The sequence below is a fragment of the Phaethon aethereus genome, assembly GCF_964289735.1.
Source record: "Phaethon aethereus genome assembly, chromosome: 2".
In the NCBI taxonomy this organism is placed as follows: domain Eukaryota; kingdom Metazoa; phylum Chordata; class Aves; order Phaethontiformes; family Phaethontidae; genus Phaethon; species Phaethon aethereus.
Window position 1 is genome coordinate 140,766,479 of NC_138582.1, and position 23,341 is coordinate 140,789,819.

At 39.3% G+C, this 23,341-nt stretch overlaps 1 protein-coding gene across 1 annotated transcript in view; it reads left to right on the forward strand.

The window, feature by feature from the left end:
* Window positions 1-1,035: 1,035 nt before the first annotated feature.
* Window positions 1,036-23,341, forward strand: part of VWDE (von Willebrand factor D and EGF domains) — a gene marked incomplete at its 3' end in the record, with an annotated part of 39,933 nt that continues 17,627 nt past the window's right edge. The window contains exons 1-12 of the mRNA XM_081996503.1: window positions 1,036-1,317; window positions 6,769-6,953; window positions 9,837-10,068; window positions 12,107-12,172; window positions 12,891-13,150; window positions 14,658-14,747; window positions 15,676-15,820; window positions 16,507-16,721; window positions 17,052-17,125; window positions 18,953-19,226; window positions 20,579-20,787; window positions 21,228-22,213. Coding sequence (XP_081852629.1) covers window positions 1,230-1,317; window positions 6,769-6,953; window positions 9,837-10,068; window positions 12,107-12,172; window positions 12,891-13,150; window positions 14,658-14,747; window positions 15,676-15,820; window positions 16,507-16,721; window positions 17,052-17,125; window positions 18,953-19,226; window positions 20,579-20,787; window positions 21,228-22,213 — 2,824 coding nt within the window. The 5' untranslated portion in view covers window positions 1,036-1,229. The remainder of the gene's footprint in view (window positions 1,318-6,768; window positions 6,954-9,836; window positions 10,069-12,106; window positions 12,173-12,890; window positions 13,151-14,657; window positions 14,748-15,675; window positions 15,821-16,506; window positions 16,722-17,051; window positions 17,126-18,952; window positions 19,227-20,578; window positions 20,788-21,227; window positions 22,214-23,341) is intronic.

A 23,341-nucleotide genomic window follows, 5' to 3' on the forward strand; every position in this document is an offset into this window, starting at 1 on the left:
TGTTTGATTTAGGTCTACATAGCCTGCAGAGAATGTGAACCGTTTCTGTGGACTGCTGTACGCCCTTGTGTGTGCAAAGTAGTTCAGTGCCTGCACAATCTCAGGCCTACGAGCAAAAATACCAGCCTTGACAAATCTTAAATGCTGAGACTTGTCCTCTTCTTTGTCCTCTGCCAGACATTTCCAAAGAGGAGTATCTCCCAGCAAGCCTTGAAACTGTTAAATATTTGCAAAACTCATTCTGCATTAATGCTATCAAGCACAGCAGGCTGCAATTATTACTAAAGCAGAAGTGCAGAACACTCTTGGTCATCTACGGAAATGACCTAAGCATTCATGGCAGACAATGTGAAATCGGCTCTTTTTCAGCATTTTACTGCACATTAGAAAATAAATATAATTAGGGGTAGGAGGACAGTAGGACATTGATCTTTCTCTCCCCAGAGCAGAGAAGGCCCCAGGAAGACCTTATTGCAGCCTTCCAGTACTTAAAGGGGGCTTATAAGAAAGGTGGTGACAGACTTTTTGGCAGGGCCTGTAGCGATAGGACAAGGGGTAATGGTTTAAAACTAAAAGAGGGCAGATTTCAACTAGATTTAAGGAAGAAAGTTTTCACAACGAGGGTGCTGAAGCACTGGCACAGGTTGCGCAGAGAGGTGGTAGATGCCCCATCCCTGGAAACATTCAAGGTCAGGTTGGACGGGGCTCAGAGCAACCGGATCTAGTTGAAGATGTCCCTGCTCACTGCAGGGGAGTTGGACAAGATGACCTTAAAGCTCCCTTCCAGCCCAAAGATTCTATGGTTCTATGACACTGACTGGCTTTGGGGCTGTCAGGGACTCAGAAAAGTACCTTCATAAACCCCCCGACAAGAATCACTGAACGTTTCGTTCGCTTGCTGGCAATCTCCCCTCATGGGGCACCCGGGGAGGGGATGGGCGCAGGCCGCACCCGGGCACAAGCCGTACCCGCCCGCCCAAGCGCCGGGACCGGACTCTGCCACCGCCCCGCCGGCGGGGCCGGCCCGGGGGCCGGCAGGGAGGCGGGCTGAGGGCCGTGCCCGGCCGAGGACCCCCCCGCGGGAGGGGCTGCACTGAGGCGCGGTGTGGGCGCACGGAGCCGCCAGAAGAGCGGGCAGGCGCCGTCCGGCCCGGGAGCGCGGCGGCGGAACAGCCTCCCGGCCGCGAGGCGAGCGGGGCGGCGGCGGAGGGGAGCGGGCGGCCGCGAGCATGCCGGGGGCCGCCCCCGCAGCTCGCCGCCTCTGTCTCTGCGCGGCCGTGCTGGGGTGCCTGGTGGCGGCGAGGCCCCGCCGGCGAGGTAAGCGGCGCCGGGCGGGCGCTGGAAGGGGGCGAGCGGCCGCGGGCGGGGCCGTCGCCGCCGGCAGGTGAAGGGGAGGGCGCGGGGGCGGGCGGCCGCGCCGGGAGCCGCGGCGCAGGGAAGGCAGCGCTGGAGCCCCGGGGAGCCCCGGCAGGAGGTGAAGTAGCGCCCGGCAGGGAGCGTCCTCCCTGTCCGGTCCCGGGGAGCGGGTCCTGCCCCTGTGCCCGCACGTCGCTTGGTTTCCAGCCCGATGGTTACAGGCAGGTAGTTCCGCTGGAAGAGGCTTACCTTTATGAACTGGCGAAATAGGAATTGTCCCGGTGCACCTGCGGGGAAAACCCACCAAGTCAACATGGAAGGCCAGGGATCTTACTTCTCCCGCCATCCCGTCTGACTCTCTCCCCTGAGCGCTGGCGCGCACGCGGCTCGTTGGCCCACGCTCACCCGGGACCCCTGCGAAATCCTTTGCAAAACCCGTGCAAAAACCGTATCTGTCGTTTCAGATTTTCAGAGGGAAAATGTACGTAAAGACTAGATACAACAGCATATTGTACTGACAACTACTAGAAAGTATTCTATAAGCATATATTTTACTTTTTTTTTAACGGTTATGCGACTATTTACTGCCTTTACAAAGCACCCGTTAGGGTCTGGACATGAGTGGTTGAGAAGTGTTTTAACACCCATTCAAATAGGACTGTTAATACAGATGTATTAACGCATGCACCATTTACCATTCACTTTGTGGTTTCCCATATAGGAATAGTCATATTCCTGTTCCATGGTATCGTGATACTGTCATTGCTTCAGCATTTGTGATCATGTTCTTTTATATGTCTCATCCAAGCAAATGGTATCTTTTAGTGTGAATGTCACTATCTAAATAGTTGCATTCATTTTTAGATTTTGCTTTAAAAGTGTTATCCTAAACTTCTTCCAAAAAGTTGATTTCTTTCTGTTTTAGTATTTCAAAAGAGTTTAAATACCCAAATACACAACTTTTGTCAAGTTCAGTCCTAGTTCTGATTTCTGCCGTGGGGTGTTGATAAGCAGCGGCCTTTGAAGCACATTCAAGATTGGAGTGGATGCTTACTAATGGCACTATTTGTTTATCTGCAGTAATTTGCCAGATCGTGGCCTTTGGGCAGCAGGAGATAGGAGCTGATAAGCTTTCTGTACCTGAGGAACTGAGCTGCCAGTCCTGACAGTACCTGCCTGTACTCCATGGGTGGCTCCTTCTCCCCTCTCTACTGTGATTGACACCCAGCAGTCCTCAGTCCCTGACTGCTCCTCAGTGCTGGTCCTGCACGAGAACAGGTGGAAAGTCATGTATCAGCCTCTCCCCGCAAATGGAGGGGAACAGACATGTGAACAGGGAATTGAAAAGTCCATCCTGTGTGGAACTCACTTCCACTGCCTCGGAGGCAGTCATTAGGAGCCACTCACATACCTCTCTGTGGAAAATGGGCTCCTGTGTCTTTGAAGAACCTCTTTGACTTTTGGTTAAGGTGTGGTGTTCAGAGTACCTACTACCTGACCCTGTTTGTGGCAGTTGTGGTACAAACCCCAGTGTGTTGGCAGTAAGTGCCACTAAGTGCAAGAGTGCAGTTGCCTGACACTTGGCCCAGTGGTCTGCCTAAAATAGTCCAAGCAGAGCTTAAGTAACGGTGCCTCTTGGAAGACTATCTTCCAGAGAAAGGTACCATTCAGACATTTCAACTATATGTCTCCCAGAAAGGCCTTATATATTTCTACTAGTTTGTATATTTTTGCCTTTTAATCTGTTCACATAGATGCCTGGAAAAATCTGCCCAATATAGAAAGCAGTCAGGAAAAAAAACCAGCTCTCAGAATAACCCAACATAACAAATACCTATGGTGAAGTTAGGGTAGCAAACAGACCAGATATATGGCATCCAAAATGCTGCATTAATCCTGAGATGAACTATTTTTACTGCACAAGGAAGTTTTCATAGTTAAACTCAAGACTGGATTTAATAATGGGGCCTCAGCCTTTCAACTGCGAGCAGTAGCCGTGATCCAGCAAAGCGCTTCCTATTGCTCATCCTCCAGCACAATGCTATTCTTGTGTTTAAGATGTTGCAAAAGTTGAATTCTTCTCCGGCCTAGGGTCACATTTCTCAGGATCTGGCAGGACCAAGTGGATCTGGGATGGATCCAGGCAAAGCTCACTATGTTAACCCTGAAGACAATCAGGAAAAATCTTGCAGAGACCTCAGTTAAAGAACAGTAGAGAGCCACAGGACATTATATAGAGTGTTTGTGGAAAGAAGCACTGAATATGATAAATAAACTCAAATTCTAGGGAAACAGCTGCATAATTTCACAAGACAGATTGTTTTTCTAGCAGGTAGTATGTAGTATTTGGACCTCCAAACAAAATGGGAGAGTTTGACTTTCTAGAAAGAAGTCTTTCCTCATAGCCTGTCATGTGTGTCTCTACTAGGTTAAGTTAAACGAATGGTGCTTAATCTACAACAGGGGCTGAATTTCAGAGTCCTAAGTGTTCATTTCTGTATTTTGTAATTAGAAGTTTGATTTCATTGTTCTAAAGCCAATATTTAAATTTAAAGTTACTAAATCACTATTACATTTAAAGGTCCTAACAGAAAAACTTAGAAATAATATTCCCATATAAATGGAAATATTTCCATCAAGAATAATCATTCTTAAATGATAAATTCTGGTAAAAGTAATGAGTTTTCCATTTTGTGTCAATCTGTCAGAATATTTTGTGACTGTGAATGAAGACGCTGTAAATCAAAAGTAGCGTATATGCCTTCCCATACTTCAGTGTTTGTCCCATACTAGGCAGAGCTGGTAGGTAAGCTTGCCCTGTAGGTAAGCTTCCATAGCACTTTCAAGTATCAGACTCTGTTTTCAGTGCCTTATTATTTTGTCAGACTTGACTCACTGAGTTGCAAATTGCTGGTTTTTAGACACAGGCAAAGTTTTTCTGGAGCATTAGAGCAAAATTGGTATGTGTGATTCTGAGAATGAAGTTTGAAAGAATGCTTATATCATTTGTTTTTTTTAATAAAAATCCTGAATAATGAAATAATTTCAGTGGAAAATTTAGCCAACTCCTCTCTTAAATGCCTGTGATTTGAGTGGGTCTGGTGTGCAGGGGTAATTTTTTCACAGAGAACACAACATTCGGTGTTGTGTATGTGTCCATAAATATGATAGTTTTACTTGTTTCTGCTGTTGCTGGAGTTAGACAGCACAGTCAGATGCTTAATAATATTTTAATTTGTATTATTGATGATGGCCGTTATTTTTAGTTGTTTTGCAGAATGGGTAAGGAAAATAAAAGAAAGAAAAAATCAACCAGTTATGCAACATGAGATTTCCAAGCAATAGCTATGGAAATACTAGTGTACTTCTAAAAAGGGAGAAAGAATACCCAAAGAGCTGGGTGACATTTTAAAGTGATGTGCATAATAGTAAGAAACGTATAATTTGATCTTTAGTAGGATTTATAACCCTATTACAAGTGAGTACAGTCAGATGTTTTAAAGATCTATCAAACAATGATCTAATTAAACTGTGGAGGAAAAGAAAATAAAGACTTGTCTTATGTCTAGCTTGATTTATTAATGGAAAAGGTAACGGATATTAATTGTTTCAGGAGTGATTCAGTTACAGGAAAGAAAACTAATGAGAGTGCTGTATGAAAGGGAGAATTCCAATAAAAAATAGAAGACAGGAAGAAACTTTCACCATGGTTCGTAAACTGCTTGTGCTGAAGCTTGCTTGGAAAACATTTCAATAACACACATGACTGACCTGTGATTCTTCACAGGCTTTTCTTCAAATTCCAATGAGGGATAAATTCTCCTTAAGGTCAACTTGTATGGACATGAATAGCCTACAGGCTGCTACAAGCAACTCAGAAGCACAGTGGTGGCACAGTCAATCACACTGACTTCCATCTGCCCTTAGAGGATAGAAGATAAAGCTATTGTTACCTGCCTGGGTAGCCTAAAGCCATATCAGATTAAATCTTCAGTCTTTGAAAGACTATAGGATTCTCATACTGTGCTTGACAGAGATGAAGCCTGTTCTTTCACGGGGATATCTTCTCCATTTAAAGGAGGGGAATTACCTGATTTTGAAACTGTTTTATAATTGTGGTTATCTGAACAATGTTATGAAAGAATGTGGCAGGTAGCGCATAATTGCATGATTTGACCCAAAATATGTTTGTAATCAGTGACATAATTACACCATGCAAAATATAGGACAAATAAAAAAACACCCAGGAGCGAAAACTGAAGATCAGACTATTAATATTCAAAATGCAGAGCTTTGCTTACAGCTGCATTTTTTTAGTTCATTAGTAGCGCGGTAGGGGCAAGAATTAAGATTAACTGTGTCATTCAGTATAACCTGAGCTTCCATTCAGAGTCATTGTCAGTTGGTATCCATTTTTAAAAGCAAGGTAAAGAGATATGTATATTTTAAACATTATTTCTTTATAAACATTCTCTTACTTTACTTGCCCCTACTTTCACTTACCAAGCACATTCCTGAGCAAGAATTCAGTACATTGCATGCAAATACGCCATTAGCCAGAACTTTTATTGTCACTGTCTTTGACAGAAGTCAGCTGAGCTGCCAGATCAGACTGAGAAATTCTGGCATTCTGCTCTACTTCTGAATAAGTCTGCATTTAAAAAAAAACTGCCATAAAGACTTCTTCAGATTCTGATCCTTCATTTTACCTGCCATCAATTTTGAGATTTTTTTTCAGGCCACAAGGTCACATAGATGTCCAAACATATGTTTGTCAGTTGTATTTACTTTATTAAAATTTAGCATATCAGTCATGTAAATTGACTTAAAATGTATAACTAAGTATCTGCCCATTTCCATAGACACTTTTGCTAAGATCTGCATGTACACATGCAAACTGTATGCAACTACCTCTCATCCACTTGAGGGAATTCTTCATTTCATACATAGGAACCCTGTATCGTGGTAGCCTATTTACAAAAGACCTTTGCACAATCCTTACTCTTCTTGAGGTAAGATTTTGATCCTCACGTATTTCTGACACTCCATTTTTATTCAGGTTGTTTGGTTTCAGAAACGTCAGTGGAACTAGAAAGTCAAAGTCCAGAGAAAAAGTATAAAAGTATATTCCTCTCCACTGTTTCTACAGCTGGGTTAAATACCTAATGTGGTTATTAATTTGCATTTATTGTCTCCTTAAAGAAGGAGAAGTTACCACATGATGAATTCTATTAAATTTTAGAGTGCTAACATACCCATTTGTTGTTGTTACTAAGACTTCAATATATTTTTCAGTCAAAATAGCTTCACATCATATTGCGATATGTCCATGTTTCCCAGTTTAAAATACGTATTTTCTAACATACTTGTTAAGCATTCCATCTTGATACTTGAAATACTCTTACTCCACAGTTTTTGAATGCTCTCCTGGTGGACATCAGGTCCTGCAGAACCCTTACAGAAGCGTTGATTTTGATTCATCCCGCCTCCAGCAATCGGCTATTCAGGATTTAATATGTGACCATTCCCTAACACCAGGATGGTATCGCTTTATGATTTTTGATAAGCCTGCTGAGATGCCAACCAAGTGCGTAGAGGTATTGTTACAAATCATTTGATTATGAGAAATACATATTTTTCTTAAGAATTTTTCAGTAGGATAGGTATAGAAAAAATATTATTATGGAGACTGATGTGGAGGAATACAGAGTACTTATTCCCTCTAAATACTTGGAGTATACTAAAATGTGTTAACTGGACAATTAAGTTTTAAGTATTGAAAATTTTATACCGAATGGGCAATAGCAGAGGATGATAAATTACATCCTTTTTAGAGCACTCAAAACCTGACATTTGTAGTCACTGCTAAAGAAGATTTTCTCAGTGGCAGCGTAGCAGGGATATCATGTTGTAAAGCTGCAACTATGTGATGGTCAGTCTGTTAGGAAGGCAATGTGAAATTGGTATAAACTTGCAGCCACATGAATCCAGTAATTGTGGAGCTTTTAAAGCGATCATGTTAGAGAGAAGAGATTACTCCTAAAATGACTTGAACTAACAGAGCTAACTGAAGATTAGTTGCCTTGTCATCTGCAAGTGCCCTAAGACTCAAGAATTACTTGGAATATTTAATACTTTAGACTTGCAATGCTTAATTTTGGAAGTGTTCCAACATCTCTGTAATAGTTAGATTCTAAGGAGACACAGCTTCGTAATTTCCTATTTTAAAACATTTCTGTGTTTTAAAAAAGTAAAAATGTCATTAGAATATTTTACCTATGATTTTTCTAATGAATTGAAATTGCCTGGTCACAGTCTCTAAAAAAAAAGAAAAGCAAAGCCCAACAATGAAACACTTTTAAAGGAATACAAAAGAGTTAAAACAGACTAAGAAAATTAAATTGAGTTTATAGCAGCCCCTCTTGTTTTTATTTACATGTTTATTTATTAAATGTAATTTTTTATGAAATCTTTACAGCAGTATAAAGCCACTGAAGTACTTTCAATGTGCAGCTGACTCAAGGGCTCAGAGGGCTGTGCTGCAGAGGCTACTGTTATTCAGGCTTTTACACTGCAAAAAAATAGCAGAAAGTATGATTCGTGAAGGACTTTCTTTCAGTTAGGTAGAATACAAACAAATTAACTAAGTAGTTGTATTTTCTCAAAATGGATACTTTTACGCAAAGAACCAGCATGATAAACCAGGGGAAAAAACAATGCATTTTTCAGAACAGAGGTTAGGATAGCAAGGTATGCGCTTAGATTGTCTAGGAAAGTTTTAGAAATCTGACGAAAGTTCTCAATGCTTAGTAAATATTTAGTAAAAATAGGCTACCATCCTAACACAGAGGAGACCAGATAATTACAGTTGGAAAGAGATTGATTCAAAACTTACTGAGCAAATGAAATTTATGCACTGACATCTGCTTCTTTGCATCTATTGACAAAACCAAGACATTTATTTTGAAATATTAAAGTCAAAGCATTAAAACCAAACTAAAATGGATGTCTTGTTTGAGAAGTTTCCTCCTTTTTTTCCCTTTAGGAGAACTTTTATTATAGCTATATTTAATCCTTGTCAAAGATTCAGACTCTGTTAAACAATCCATCCCATTTCTGTCTACTTCTCATTAATTCTGTCTGCCTGATGGATTGATGGCTGACTTAGATATTCTAGATTAAGAAAAAAGGGTATACTTTTGAGATGACTAATTGCTCAGTGGGTCTGCAGTGGTCTTTAGACTTGAGACCGAGAGGTCTAAACAGAAGATGATCTGAGACCTTGTTTCACTATCAAGTTGAAGAAAGGAATACTTGAGGTGATGTATGAAGGAGAAAAGGTTCTCAAAATCTCAAAATTTCAGATTTATAGTTTTCATGTAAAAAATTTCCAAACGCTGGCTTTAACACACTGTGTCCTTCTAGGTGTTTCTCTTCGGTTTGGTTTCTGCACCACATGAAAGACAGGAGGTGATCTTTAACTCATTCTGGTGACCCATGAACCAGATTCCTTCTTTGTCTCCTTTCCTCAGGATTCATTTTTCTGTATTCCACCGGTAAACTCTGGTGTCTGCTAAATCAGACTTATGCTTTGGTTACCATGATTGGTACTACTGTTAAGCTGTGACCTGCATGGCAGCTTCCTTGACCTGAAGACCTCACATAGCCACAGTGGTGAGGGGTGAAGCGGAATATTCCACAGCACTCTTCTCAATCTGTGAGGAAAAGCACTGAACAAACAAAAAACAAGGCTTTTGTTTGCAACAGAGGGAGCAAGAGCCCTCTTAAATCACCTGTTGAACTGGCATCTTCGTAAACACCAAAGTATTTAGGGTTGCTACAAAGTCAGCATGGTGGGTAGGGGAGTGCTACAAGCGCATCTGTTTCTAAAGGTGGGGAATTGAAAGACAGACAGGTCTTAACAGGTGTCTTGCATTTTGGGCAAGGCCTGCAAGCCAACAACCTTGCATCAGCTGGCCTCATCTCTCAGATGAAATCCAGGAGGTTAGCTGAGCCTTCAGTCCATGGCAAATGGCAGAAAAGATGTGTCAGCTTTAGCACCTTTGGTTGATATTTGGCATACGTATGTTCTACCCTGTGTTTGCTGTGCTCTGATAGCATTCACACAGTCGGTTGCTGTGGGTTAGTGGGTGTAGAGAAACTCATTAAGCCATAACTGTTAGCTTTTTTGGGCAAAACACTCGGGTGTGACCCCCGATTAGGTTTCCTAGGCACTGAATTATAGCCTGTCTTTAGAAACACAAATTCATTAGATTCAAAGAAGGACTTAAGTCTCTTTTGTGTGTGTTTGCATTCAACCTAGAGGAGGAAAATAAGCAAGCCTTCAAATATACCATCTAAACTTTGCTAAAAGCTCATGCAGGAAATCAATTGAACTTAATAATGTACCTCTCATTAAAGCACAGCAACAGGTTGATACAGCATTAACCATTTTCTGATGTTTTCCTCCGGTGTTGAAGATGAATCACTGTGGTACTCAAGCCCCTGTCTGGTTGTCCCTGAGGGAATCGGAATCCATGCCTCGGCCTGGTGAGATCAAACAGTTAACAGCTTGTGCTACATGGCAGTTTTTCTTCAGCGCGTCAAAAGATTGCTGTCTTTTCCGAATCCCTGTCAGTGTGAGGAACTGTGGAGATTTCTTTGTTTACTTGCTGCAGCCCACCCAAGGGTGCATGGGGTATTGTGCAGAAGGTGAGAAAATACATGCTCTAACTCATCTGTGGGTGTGTTTATGAGTGAGTCTGTTTCTCTGATATTTGGCTGAGCAGAGATGTGTGGAAATAGTTATATGTGCTAAAATTTCTTGCAATCCTTACTTTTAATATTGATACAATAGGAAAATGATTTGGTGTGATAAGGTGGCTTCACACCACCCCTTTTTAACTTACATTTAGCACCCAAGTATTGTTCAAAGCTCAGAAACTTAAGAATTGAAATTTTCCATACAATGAGGTGGGGATATAAAACACATCTAGAAGTCAAAATTCAGAGTACCTACAATGGCACTCATACTCTGCAAATACCCATTACTGAATATGCATAGAATTATGTGTTGGAGTAAATTTTATTTAAGAACTTGACCAAACGGTATTTATATCAATTATTGTTTACTGTTGTTAGGAATATTTTTCTTACTATAACTCTCTTACCATCTTTCTGGAGAGTGTACATGTTGTTGATAGAAGAAAATCCAACACAGATGCTCTACTGATACATACTTTATTAGTACTATGAGAAAGAACTGAAGTGGTTTCCTTTTGCAACATCTCCCTTCGTCGTGGACCCTTGTGCTGCAAAAGTGTGTTCATGTTCAGCTCAAAACTTCAGTATTTCATTATTCATGCTAGATGCTTTAGATCATTTAAGGGAAGCATGGTTAAATCCTTACAGTTATAAATACTATGAAATAGTGACAAATTAGTGTAGTAGGAAATTCTTATTAGCTTATATAACACACCGTTGTGAAAATACTAGTAATATTTTTATGCATCATATACCATATTGCCCTAAGTCATATTCTCTATTACTGACTGCTTTCAAAAGCTTAATAGCAAAACTGTCAGTGGGTTTTCTGGTGCTTTATTGGCCCATCATTATACCTTTAGGTCCAATTGTTAAGACATTCTCCAAGGGTAATAAACAGAAAAAAAATGCCAGAAAGGGGACATTTCAGCCTGCAAGTGATTGAAGCAATGAAGAACTCCTGCACTGTAGGACTTTGCATTTACTTTGAATGATGCCTCATGAAGAGGAAAGAGGATATAAAAATCATAGGCAGCGAGCTAGCAAATTTTTACTGCCTGAAAACAAAGTAGGCAAGAAACACAACTCTGGTTTGGCTCTGCTGAATACTGTAAATCTGAAACACATGTTGAGTTTAAAAGCCCTCTTTTAAGATGATGTTTTCTGTGAAGTGTGTTGTACTCTTGTGCTGCTTTTTGTATCTAGGTTACCATGTGTAGTGTGTTTTCTCTTTTAACATTTGATAGCTGTAAACACTTGATGCAAATTTTCAAAAAGTCTCTCCTGAACATGCTAAGGAATTCAAACACTGTGTCACTGAAGTGTGGAACATCAAAGTCTGCTCTTCATTCTTTTTGGTAAATGGGGTTTTCAGTGTTGCTGCTGCCTTTTTGGCTTGGTTTGGGTGGAGTGACTAACCTCTTTTTACTCCTGTTACAAATGCACTGGTATTTTCATGTTTAATCAAAATTCAACTTTTTTTTTATAATGTTCAAAGTACCAAACAACAGCAGTGCATAAGCACTTTTTCTCAGGACCCTGTAGGAAAGATGATTTTTTTCAAGGTCTGCACTGAATTTGGCTGTCCAGGGTTACAATTAATGAATAAGTATTCAGATGTGGATTTGAGATGACAAAATATGTATTCAAGACAGTAGTTTAGTTCCTTTTTATTCACTAACAACATCTATAAGCATTGGCTGGGTACATCTGCAGTAAAAAATGTAGAGGTAGTGGAATGTTCTGTACCCTTCCTCCTAGGTGTAGCCAGTCTACTTGTGATTTCCAACGCCAAGGCCTTGTACTGACTGCTGCCATAATTGTATCTGAATCTGATTACAAGATTGCTTCTGTTCTGCTGATTCACACTTCAGTTAGTGTCTTGTGATATTTCGTGTATTTTTAACATAGGGCAATAATTTAAGAGCATTGGTGTACATATTCTGTATGTATGTGTGTGAATGGACAATTTAAGAACATTGTATAGTTGTTTCAGATGCAAAGCCACAGAGCTGTGATCCCGAGGGAGTGGAAATTCAAGGCATCTGTAGCAGTAAGTATTTTGTTTTGATTTTCAAGAATTTCTGTGCATCTGTGACCCAATAATGTCAAAATTTAGTCATAGTCTGTCTTGAGTAAAAACATGTTCATGTTATCGCCAGTGTTGCTAGGTCTGTTGCAAAATGAGCAGTTTGGAGGTAATTTCAGACCTTAGATTACAAAAGTACTTTTTCGGCATAATGTTCAGAATAAGAACCAAAATGTTAAAAAGTAATTTTAACAATGCTGATTTACAGATTACTTTGGTTCTTTGGCAATCAAATATAAGATGAATCTACAAAGCATACTTGTTGCTTATTCTGTTCCTTTTTATGTAGCCCCCTTTCCCCCCCCCCCCCCCTTCCCCTTTTCTTCATAAACAGAGGAAATATTCTTCTGTCAGGCAAATTCCTTTGCAAGTTCCTCTCTCTTGCTTGGTAAAATAATTACTTGTATTTTACTCCCTCATTTATGTTCCACTCACCCCTCCAGCACCTTCCTATGGGCTAGAATATAATCAAAGGCTGATAAAGAGTTTTTCTCTTTTTAATAATATAATAAAAGAGCATACATATTTTCTCTGATATGCTAAGCAGTTATGTAGTATTTCCACATATGAAAAAGTTAAATATTATTAGTGTATTAATTGACAAAATATGTGTCAATGACATTTCATCTGATACTGTTTTTGCACAGAATAAAAAGCACAAAACACACTTCTGTTTGGCTAGGTAAACTGGTTCCTTCATCATCTCCATCTGTGTCACCACCACTACCAGCCATTCCTGAAGTTGTAGCAGAGTTGATCGAAGGCAGCATTTACCTAAGGTGTACCTTTGACGTTCCTTTTGCAAACATCTCGATTGGATTCATTGTAACTTGGTCAAGACTTTCTCCTGAAGGTGTCAAAGAAGAACTGAAGCATGAGACAGCAGTTCATACGTTCTCACTTCTAGAACTAGATGGGAAACATGTCAGACTTGGAGACAGAGTATGTTAAAAAATAATTACGGTTTCTTTTTATCTTTGTAAATATGACTCAGTAGACACTAACAGTTATTAGAGTTCCAGCACCTTGCTGTATAATTTTTCTTGGCAGAAGTATACTGCCTCTAATTGTTGTTTACACCAACAGTGCCCATATGAATGTGGAAGTACCACAAATATATTTATCAGTAATTATCACTGCCGTTAAGGTTTGAGACTGTCTCAGTATAGTATAGTGTGCCTCCAGGAGATAAATGTTATATTCAAGATGCAGCATCTTCATCCTCTTCTGTGATTGCGTTTGATACTGTAAATTAAGAGGATTTTTGGATGCAACTGCATCTAAGTGAGAGGCTGTAAGAGATAGAGGTTGTGAGAAGCTGCGTTGGGAATTCATTGGATAGGTATATTTTCTTTGAATCAATAATGAGCTGCTGCTTGATGTTTTTGTCTCTAGGATCAGGTTTAAATGGTTTAATACCTGCCATCAAAAGCAGTGGGAGTACCTGCATTACCTTCCGTGGTAGCAGAATCAGTATCTAGGCTCTCATGGTAACTTTAAAAAGCTTAAACATTGGAAAGTCAATAAGCTTTCTACCTGTATGTACCAAAATACAGGTTAATTTTTCCTGGCCAAAATTAAAAACAAAAAAGCATGTGGTTGGTGTGAGTGTGCATGTGTGTTCAAGCCAAAGCCAGGCTGCTTGGATAGCTTATGGACAACAGCAACTGCTAATCCTCAAAAATCCTTTGGGGACTTTGTGAATATTTGCCTGACAGTGTTAGCTCAGTGACAGTCAAAAGGGAGGGCACAGTCGTAAACTACCTGCTGCTGCTATGAATCCTTGATTTTCTCACGATTTCAAATACTGCATGTGTAGTCAACATATATCAAAAGGGTTACAGCAAAATAAACAAACAAAAAATACAAAACCAAAGCAAAACCACAGTGTCTAGTAGCATGAAGCTGGTTCAGTGGAGAGGAATCGCAGTAAATTCTTCAGCTTGAAAAGGGTTGTTCAGGCCCATAACACCAGGAAAAAAGTAAGAAGAGGTGGAGGAGGGGGTGGTTGTTTTGAATAATCTAAGTTCTGATGGGCACTCAACAAAATTAAAAGGCAACAAATGTGAAATGGACAAAAAGGAGTAAATAACATGTAATATAGTACAGAATACATTTCCACAAGATGTCATGGAGTGTAGAAATGCTTCACAAGGGATTTGTTAAATCCATGGAGACTTAGGTGCTTGTTAAATATGATGGTTCATATGCAGCCTTTAGTTCAGGAAGTCTCTGCACCACTGGTCGGGTATGCCAGGAAAAGATCTTAGGACACTTGATCTGTTTCTGTGTTTTTCTTAAGCAGCACCACTGGCAATTGGTAACTTCTGACAAATTCATAATCTAGGCATGATGAATCCATCAGGCTGACCCATGATGGCTGGGTTTTATCTTCACATGACCACTCCATATCAAAAAAGTACTCTATTATTTTGTTTTTGCCCTACAGATCTACTGTAGCAGTTCTGCTTTTTTCATGGAGAAGCCAGATATACAAAGCTCTTCTGTTGAGAGCAAGGAATTTTTTGCTGGCATTAAGGTAATTTTGAAAGAAAATAGATGTTTTACTTTATTGTAGTAGGAGTCTTTCTCAGTATTGCTACAGCAGTTAGTCCTCTGACTAGAAGGTACTCAAAATGTTTTAACTGTGATTTAATAGAGCATATTGTTAGCTGTAGTGAACTTAAATTTGCCAAAACACAGAAGAGTTAAAGCTGTTTCTGTGCTCCCCATGTACTCAAGGTGCCGGAAGGCTGAATCGGCAACTCACTCAAGTTGTAACACCATGGTGGCAGAGAGGGATACCGGGACGTGAGCTGCGCCGTGTCACTTGGTCAGAGGCCAGGATCCAAACACATTTTAACTCGTACTGTGGCTGTAGCTAAAGGAACCAGTTTGCTGGCCAGGAATGGGACCCCAGTCCCAGAAAGGGACTGCTGTTGGGGTAGTCCTGGTTCACCCAATGTACAATGCGCAGTTCTAGGCCTCTGTTACTGATTGTTGATTATGTATCTATAGTGAGCTGAGTTGTAAGTTTACAGAGAGGAATCCCAGGAGAAATACGGTGTTTACAAATACTTCTGGGACATTGCTGCCTGTAGGTATCTTCTTCTCGCTTCCTCCCAGACAATAAGCAAACTGCTTGTCTTTTAGTTTCCAGAAGTTATCCAGAGAGTATGTTTTTTTGGTGTTAATGTGGTTTGCTAATCCTTACCTTTCTAGTTAGCCTTTACTCTTCCCTTTTCCTAATCCTTGCACCTATTCTCAAGGCTGTTGCTCCGGTGTCCTCTTCTCCTCATTATGCCACTGCTCTTCAGACCATCTAAATGAGCTTGATGAAGTGGAGCAGGCCATGCACCATGGCATTCGTCTTTTTAGATTTTTATACTTTACCCCTAGCTGGTTAGTAAGCAATACTGCAGTTTACCCACAAAGTTGCATTTTAAGCACAATTTCTTATGCGTTAGGTGCATCCGGAAACATATGATATATCAGAAGATGGAAAGGAATACAGACTGGCAATAGAAAGTAACATTCCTATTCCTTGCCCTGAATTTAGCCAGCTTGAAAGTGACTGCAAAATCTCACTGACATTAAACACTGTTGATGAAGGTAAGTAATACCCTGATTTTTGTTGCATTTTGTATGTTTAATGTGTGTTTTGAAATATTCTCTTTGGTCTGCTTCTTTGGAGAAGCTGTTACATTATAAAATACTTTCTAAAATGTTAAAACAAAATATTCACAGACTGTATATACTGCTGCTGAAAGTATGGAAGAACGTGTCCGTAATCCATTACTTGTTGAAGTTAGCAGGTGTTTTTGGCAGCTGTGGATATCAGAGCCCTATTCTTTAACTTGAATAGACAGAATACTGTACTACTGGCAAAGTTTATAACTCAGTTCATTTTGTTGACCTGTTGTGTTGTAAGTATTGTATATGCAGTCGCAAAGTCATCACCTTTTACTATTACAATTTTCTGTAGTAGTTTCTCAAGCACAAGTCCTGTGAGCCCCAGGAGGAGCCTTGCCTGTGCAGACAACCATTTTTATGTCACTTCAGCAAGCCTATCACGATTTCCATTTGGCTATCAAACCGGAAAATTCAAAACCATTTTCTTGGGTGTGTGTATGAAGATGTAGAGAGAGGGTTTTGCATGAGCAAACCCAAGGAAAATGCATAGTTATTTTTGTTTATGAAAATGTTTGTAAATAAGTTAGTATCTATATTAAAAGTAGTATACAAAATGTGACTTATTTAGAGGAAAACTTACTAATGATGTGCTTTCTTTAAAACAGGTAAAGAGCAGTTAGGTTTAAACTTGGCTCTTTCTTCTTGTCATGTGGATCTTCTCCAGAAACCCTGCAATAACGGAATCTGTAGTCAAGCTGTAATTTATTTCACTGCTGTGACAGACTTTATGCAGGATGGAGACAGAATTACCAGAATTGCAGTCAAACCTATATCCAGTGAGAATTTCCTGTGGAATGGCTATGTTCCAGGAAGTGCACAGGTTGAAAATCTTCATGTTAAGCTCTCTAAACCCAACAGGCCAGAAATGTGGCTGATGTAAATGAAACATCTATTTTGGTTGTGACATGCTGGCTCACACCAAGATTTCTAAGCGGTCAATTTTCCATTGTTTTGTTTTCATTCAAATGCTGCATTTTCATTTGAATTAAGTTGGTTTTTTTAAACATTTGAATATTAATATGACTACTTAGATTGGTTAAAATTATAACATATTTATTAGAAAGTAAACTAGTGTGATAAGATAAATAATGTGCCTGAGTTTGTTTATTTCTTAAGCTGACATGGCTCACTGTGCTTCTTTGTCTTGAAGATTACAGTAAAGGATCTACCCACTGCCTACTGCTACTCATTTACTGACCCTCATATAATTACATTTGATGGAAGGTAATCACTAGATTGCTGCTCTTAATTTTAAGTGGTGGTGTTTTTGGATTTTTTTTTAATCTATGCTGGTGATACAAGTTAGCTGTAGTTCTCCACAACTGTACTCTGCATTTTATACTCTTTCTTGGACAATAAGGATAAACATGCTGTAGCTAGTAAAAGCTTGCCAGTCACGATGATGCTTGTAATATTTGTTTTTCTAAATGTAAGTTTTGGGTTGTGGCAAAAGAGTGCAGCAAATGGACTATTTCCACTTTTAGAGAAGGATGGCAAATATGTCTACAGCAGAGTTTCCCTATTGCTGTGTGTCAGTATCTGAATCCCTGTAAGGATCAAATTGCTAAAAGCCATCTGCTGTCTGTGTAATGTTGTTCTGAGTTCATTAATGGCGTTGGAAGCAACTTACTTACTGTTGTCACTTGCACATCACTGACCTTCTTTCTGAAGTGAAGACAGCTTCCTTGGCCACAGCTGGCATGTTTTTGGTATGCTTCTGTCTTTCAAAACGTTTCTAATTCGTGGAAGGTGTCAAAACAAACACAGGTTCCACACGCAGACTTGTATGTTGTCTGCTCGCAGAAGCACATTTCTTGAAGTGGCAGGGTGAGAAAAGGGGATATCCAAAAAAAGCTGTTCAGCCCACAACCATGCTCTTCTTGTGAACTTGATAGCAGAAGGGAAAAGACGAGTTGTAATTGCTTCTCTGATAACCCCATTGACTTTATTGTATTACTTGTCACAGTGCTATCCTTGCAATTTGCCTTTTAGTGAAAATTATAGGGATGGCTTCACTGGGCATTTTAACTGTCGATGCACTGTGATCAAGCTTTCTTATGAAGCAATGATGCTGCAGGGAAAGAACTTTCCTTTTTAAGGATAAAGTCTGTGGCTACTTTATTTTACAAACTGGGGAAACAAATAGGAAAGGAACTGTCCTTTACTGAATCGCAGTCCCAGTAGGGTAGCCATCTGCAGTTTGTCTGCTGGCCCATTATACACAAAGCAAATAGCCATTCTGCAATTAGCTGTCAAATGCCGTTTATAGCCAAGAGGCTGTTAAACTTGCAGCAGAAGTTTGTGGGGTTTTTCCCGTTCTTCCCCCCCCCCCCCCCGCCTTCTCACTGCTGAATTATTAAATTGGCTATTTTAACCTTCAGGGAACAGATGGCTAACCCTAAGGGAAAAAAAAAAAAGGAAGTTGGTATTTATGGTTTTCATCTTAAATAATTTTCAAATCTTTGGAAAGAAGCAATCCCCATCTACATCTTAATAAAGCAGACCTTTTAAAAAGTATGTGAATTTCTAAATCATTTTGTCAAGGGTACTTATGCAGTCTTCAGCAGCTGCCCCCCATGTGCACACTGCTGTGCATCATATTGCTCTCGCTGCATAGGTGTATTGCTGTAGAAACACAAAGATTGAGAAGTACCCTCCTGTTCCCAGTCATAAGCACTCAAAAAAAAAAAATCAAAAAATGGCAGTGGCTTCACAGTTATGTTTCCATTCACAACCATTCTCTACATATACTCCACTCATGATACTTTTTTTATTCTTTATTTTTCTGCTGTAAAACAGGTTTCATTTTTTTGATTTAGAACTGCCCAGAGGAAAATATGATGGTGTTTGTTCAGAACAAAGCTGTGTGTTGGTTTGTGGGCTGTATTGTTTGTTTTTTCTGAGGCAAATGGAAGGAAAATGAGGAAAATGAGTTGCAGTATCACAGTTCACCAAACATGAGAAATCTGTTTTAAGATAAAGTTGCTGACAAGTGGTGATATGGTTATTTTATAACCAAAGTGATATCACGCACTATTCTTTTTATTCCAGACTCTATGACAATTTTAAAACAGGAACATTTGTTCTCTATAAGAGTACATCTAGAGATTTTGAAGTTCATGTTCGCCAGTGGGACTGTGGAAGTCTTCACTACCCAGCATCCTGTAACTGTGGCTTTGTTGCCAAAGAAGGAAGTGACATAATTGCATTTGACATGTGCAGTGGTCAGCTACGTGAGTCACAGCCACACTTATCTGTAATAAGTAGAGACACAACAGGAAGCAATGTCAGAATCACTGAATCCTACCTAGGAAGAAAAGTAACAGTAAGTAGTAAATAATTGCTTGTGGACGTAATGGTTATCTCAGCAATTATTTTTACCAATTCACACCAACTTCAGAACTAAAACATACTTTATTTTCTGCAATTATGCAATAGGATAATGTTTATTTTACAGTCGTGGTCCTTTGGCCACTGTTTTTCTTGTAAGTGAAGGAAGTTATCCTTGAAAACAAGGATGTGTATACCTTTCTGGAACCATGTTGTCAATCACAGTATACAACCTGTGTGTGGAAGGTGCAGTTTTCAGATTCAATATGCACTTGTTTAATAGCCCTAATGTTCCAAAATGAGATCTCTATGTGCTCTGTTTTGCTCATGCCAGTGTCATGTAGGAATCTGTGCATGCAGATAATTAAGTATGCCAAATGACATCCAGTCAATTAGAACTGTAGATGATTTCTCTAGAGAATGTGGCCCTCAGATAAATATTCACGTTTGCTTTTATAATTTCCTGTAGCTTTTCTTTTGTAGGTAGAATTGCTGTAGGACTCCACCAAATTTCAAATGAAACAGAATGTAAACTCTGTTGGTCTGGAAGTCAAGCCATAAAAACAGATATGCCCTTTCAAATTGGGTTTGACTGTCGGTATAAGACTATTTTAAATATTTAACTTTTATCTGAAGCACTTCATCTGAAGACCTCAGATATTAAATATTAAGGTGACATTAGGCAACAGAGAAATTAGAAGGATACTGAGGAACCAGAAAAATTAAGTGACTTGCTCGGATTTGTACAGCAAGTTAGTAATAGAAACAGCATTTAAACTTGTAGTGGATTTTGTTCTTGAGACTGCTAGCATTTCTTTCAAGATACTGTAAAGTTGCCTAAAATTAAATAGTAAATATGTAAGACTATTCTGAGCTTTCTTTGCAGGTAGAAAGTAACTCTGTATTAAGCTACTAATACAGGGAATCATGTAGCTGACAAAAAGCAAGTTGAGAAAGATGCTGCCAAAGAGTCTATTCATATTACCAGAATCATCCCTTTCTATATGCAAGCATGCGAAGAGTGACCAGCGCAGCATTCTCTGTGGTTTTGCAATCACTGACCTTCCACAGTATGCCTGCTAATGATGGATGAAGTTTGTGGACCTACAGTGCACCATCTAGCTGCCTGCTAAGGTTGAGATGTATAGGGTTTTTATTTACAGGGCTTCAGGAGAAGAAGAAATAGTGAAATTTGTCTCATCTAGAATCTAGTTAGAGCCAGAATTTAATGGGATGTCTTGATATGCCTGTCCTTTTCCAATTGTTCCTTGCCAACAAACATACCTGGTTTTATTAGGTAAAATAAAAATAATGTTTCTCATGATGGTATCCTCAATCTCTTTTTAGGTTTTGTTTTCTTCTGGAGCTTTCGTTCGTGCTGACGTGAGTGAATGGGGAATGAGCATCACACTTAGAGCACCCAGTTCAGATTACAGACATACAATGGGACTCTGTGGCACCTTTGATGGAAATGCAGAGAATGACTATCACACTGCAAGTGGAGTGGAAATCCCCAACCATGCTAATGTTCTTTTTTCTTTTATTAAGGAATGGAGGTAACAAAATACTAGTTTCAGTCAATTGTCATCATTTCTGGTGCAACCTTTCCTTTGCACTTTTAAAAACTTGTTGAAATAAAAAAAAGTCGTCTTAACTTTTTAAGTTAATGTTAGAATGTCGTCAGTACATTCCATAATTAGTTTTAGAGCAAATTGAAAAAGAAGAGCCAAATTAGTTTGAGTTTGAGTAGGTTTTGAACAAAGTATCAAGGTACACAGAAAAGATCCACTCTTCTCAATTGTTCTATTGCAAGTTACTCTCATGGTTTTGTGATTTAACTGGGGTCCTTAAACACAGCTGTATGCTGCAGATTCTGTGATCTATGCTGTAGAAGTATGAAACAACAAAATGCAAAACAAACATTAATACTTTACTAAAACAATGAAAATGGGCAAGAAAGTTCAGGTACAGTTTCATCTTTTTCTTTCTTCTCCAGAATTTCACCAGGAGATAGCTTGTTTGACAAGACACCTGCTGCTTTAACATCTTCTAGAAAAACAGTCTTCTGTGACTGTGCACTTGAAGATGCTGGGGTATATCAATCAGTGGATAAACTAGCCACAGTTTCTAAATCAGAACTTCCTATGTCTTGTAAAGATAGTGAAAATGATAGATTTCTTTCTTTGATACCTGGACTGGATGTCACTGCTGAGTATCTCGGTCCTGTTGATCTTGTCAGAGGCTTAAAGAAACGTTCATCTGCACATGAAATGGATTCATCTACACTTCTGCAGAGGGAGGATAATCAAACCAAACTTCACAGAACATCAATAGTAAACACACGTGTCTCTGCAACCTCAGTGGGAAATACTGGTGTAGACAGAGAAAGAACTTCAAGCTCAGGCATTAGAAGAAATTCTTACCGTTATAGTAGTCATCTTCACAAAAGTCAATCTGTTACAACTAGGGGAAAGCGCCAAAATTATTATGAATACCATCCAGTATTTCTATTCCAAAGTCTTAGCCAAACAGACTTAGAGGGGTATAGTTATTTTTTCCCAGAGGACCATGCCACTGATACAGACCAAAAGTATCTTCCTTCTTGGCCCACACCTTCTGGCCTCACCGAGTCTAGCGCTTTGTTACTATGCGGACAGGCAATAGCTAATTCCAGTATAGGAAGATCTTGTGGTGGCCTTCTTGGCCAGCGAACAGAGGATGCGATCAACATGTGTGTTAATGATTTGCTACTGAAAGATGACCTCAGTTGGGCAGAAGCTTCCTTAGCTCTTCTAGAGAATGAATGTGAGAAGAGAGTCTTAGAAGAAATAAATTTCAACCGACAGGAACTTGAAGGGTCAGTTGAGAGCCTACTTACTGCATTAAAGTGTCCCAGTCTCTGCAGTGGTAATGGGGAATGTACAGAATGGGGCTGTGCATGTTTTCAAGGCTACAGCTCATATGACTGCAGCATACTGTCTGGTAAGTAGGGGAAAAAAAAAGAGATTTACTTAAATAATGTTCTCAATGTTTGTGCAACATACATACATTTATTTTGCTGCCTTTCTCTACTGCTTTTGTATGCTGATAGGGCTTCCCTACAGTGGCCCTGTTTGTTGTCCAGCAATTTAGTTCCAGTTTAATACAGCCATAATTGTTTTCTGTTCAGTCAGCTTGTTTCTGAAGGGCAAAATATGTGCTTAGTTTCTGGCATGGCAGATTTTAAAAATTTGCATTCTCAGTGAGTTTGCAACCAAGAGTATTGCCCCAAGGGATTGGCAATGTTTCCACATGCTGTTGTCTTCAGGGAAGATCTGCCACATCTATCCATTCCCTAATTTTTTATAGTGTATGGGATCTTGTTTATTAACTATAAGCGGGATATTTTTCTCTTTGGTGATGTTACATCTCTGTAAGCTAACGGTTAGATGTGTTGGGAGCAGAATTGATCGTGAAGAAAAGAGGTGCAGCAAATAGAGTTGGGCAGGGTTTTGATTTTTTTCAGTAAATAAGACATTCACTAAAAATTCAGTTAAGCAGGTACACTGGAAAAATATGAAAAGTACCACAAAATCAAAACCTTTTCAAAACAAAACATGTTAATGTTTTGTTTTGCAATGATGTTTTTTAGTGACCTATTTAAAAGCAAATAGAGAAAGAGGTAGGAGAATAATAAAAAGAAATATTTGATTCCTCTTAAGTCAAACTGGTTTTGCTTCATAAAAACTATTTTTTGTTGTTCTAATCTTTGTCAGTTTATTTCCTAAAACAACTTCCATCTCAGATGCAGATGCTTTTGTTCGGTCTTTAAACAAAAATTTCCCATTATAAGTTATTGCATAACTGTGATCTTTCCAGTTCCTATTAGTAGGGCCTGAGTTTCATTTAGATTTTAGTCTGCAAATGTAATGTAAAGAACCATAGATGAGAAAGCGAAACACATTCACAAGTGTTTTTTATCAGATGAATATTTTCTCTGCTTCATAATATTCAAGTTCCAAGAGAAGACAAAAAGCCTAGCTTTAAAGTTAAGAATAATTTTAACAATAAAAAATGTTTTCTGTTTATGCCTTTCTTCAGCTGGCTCCTGATTTCATTGTTTACATAGTT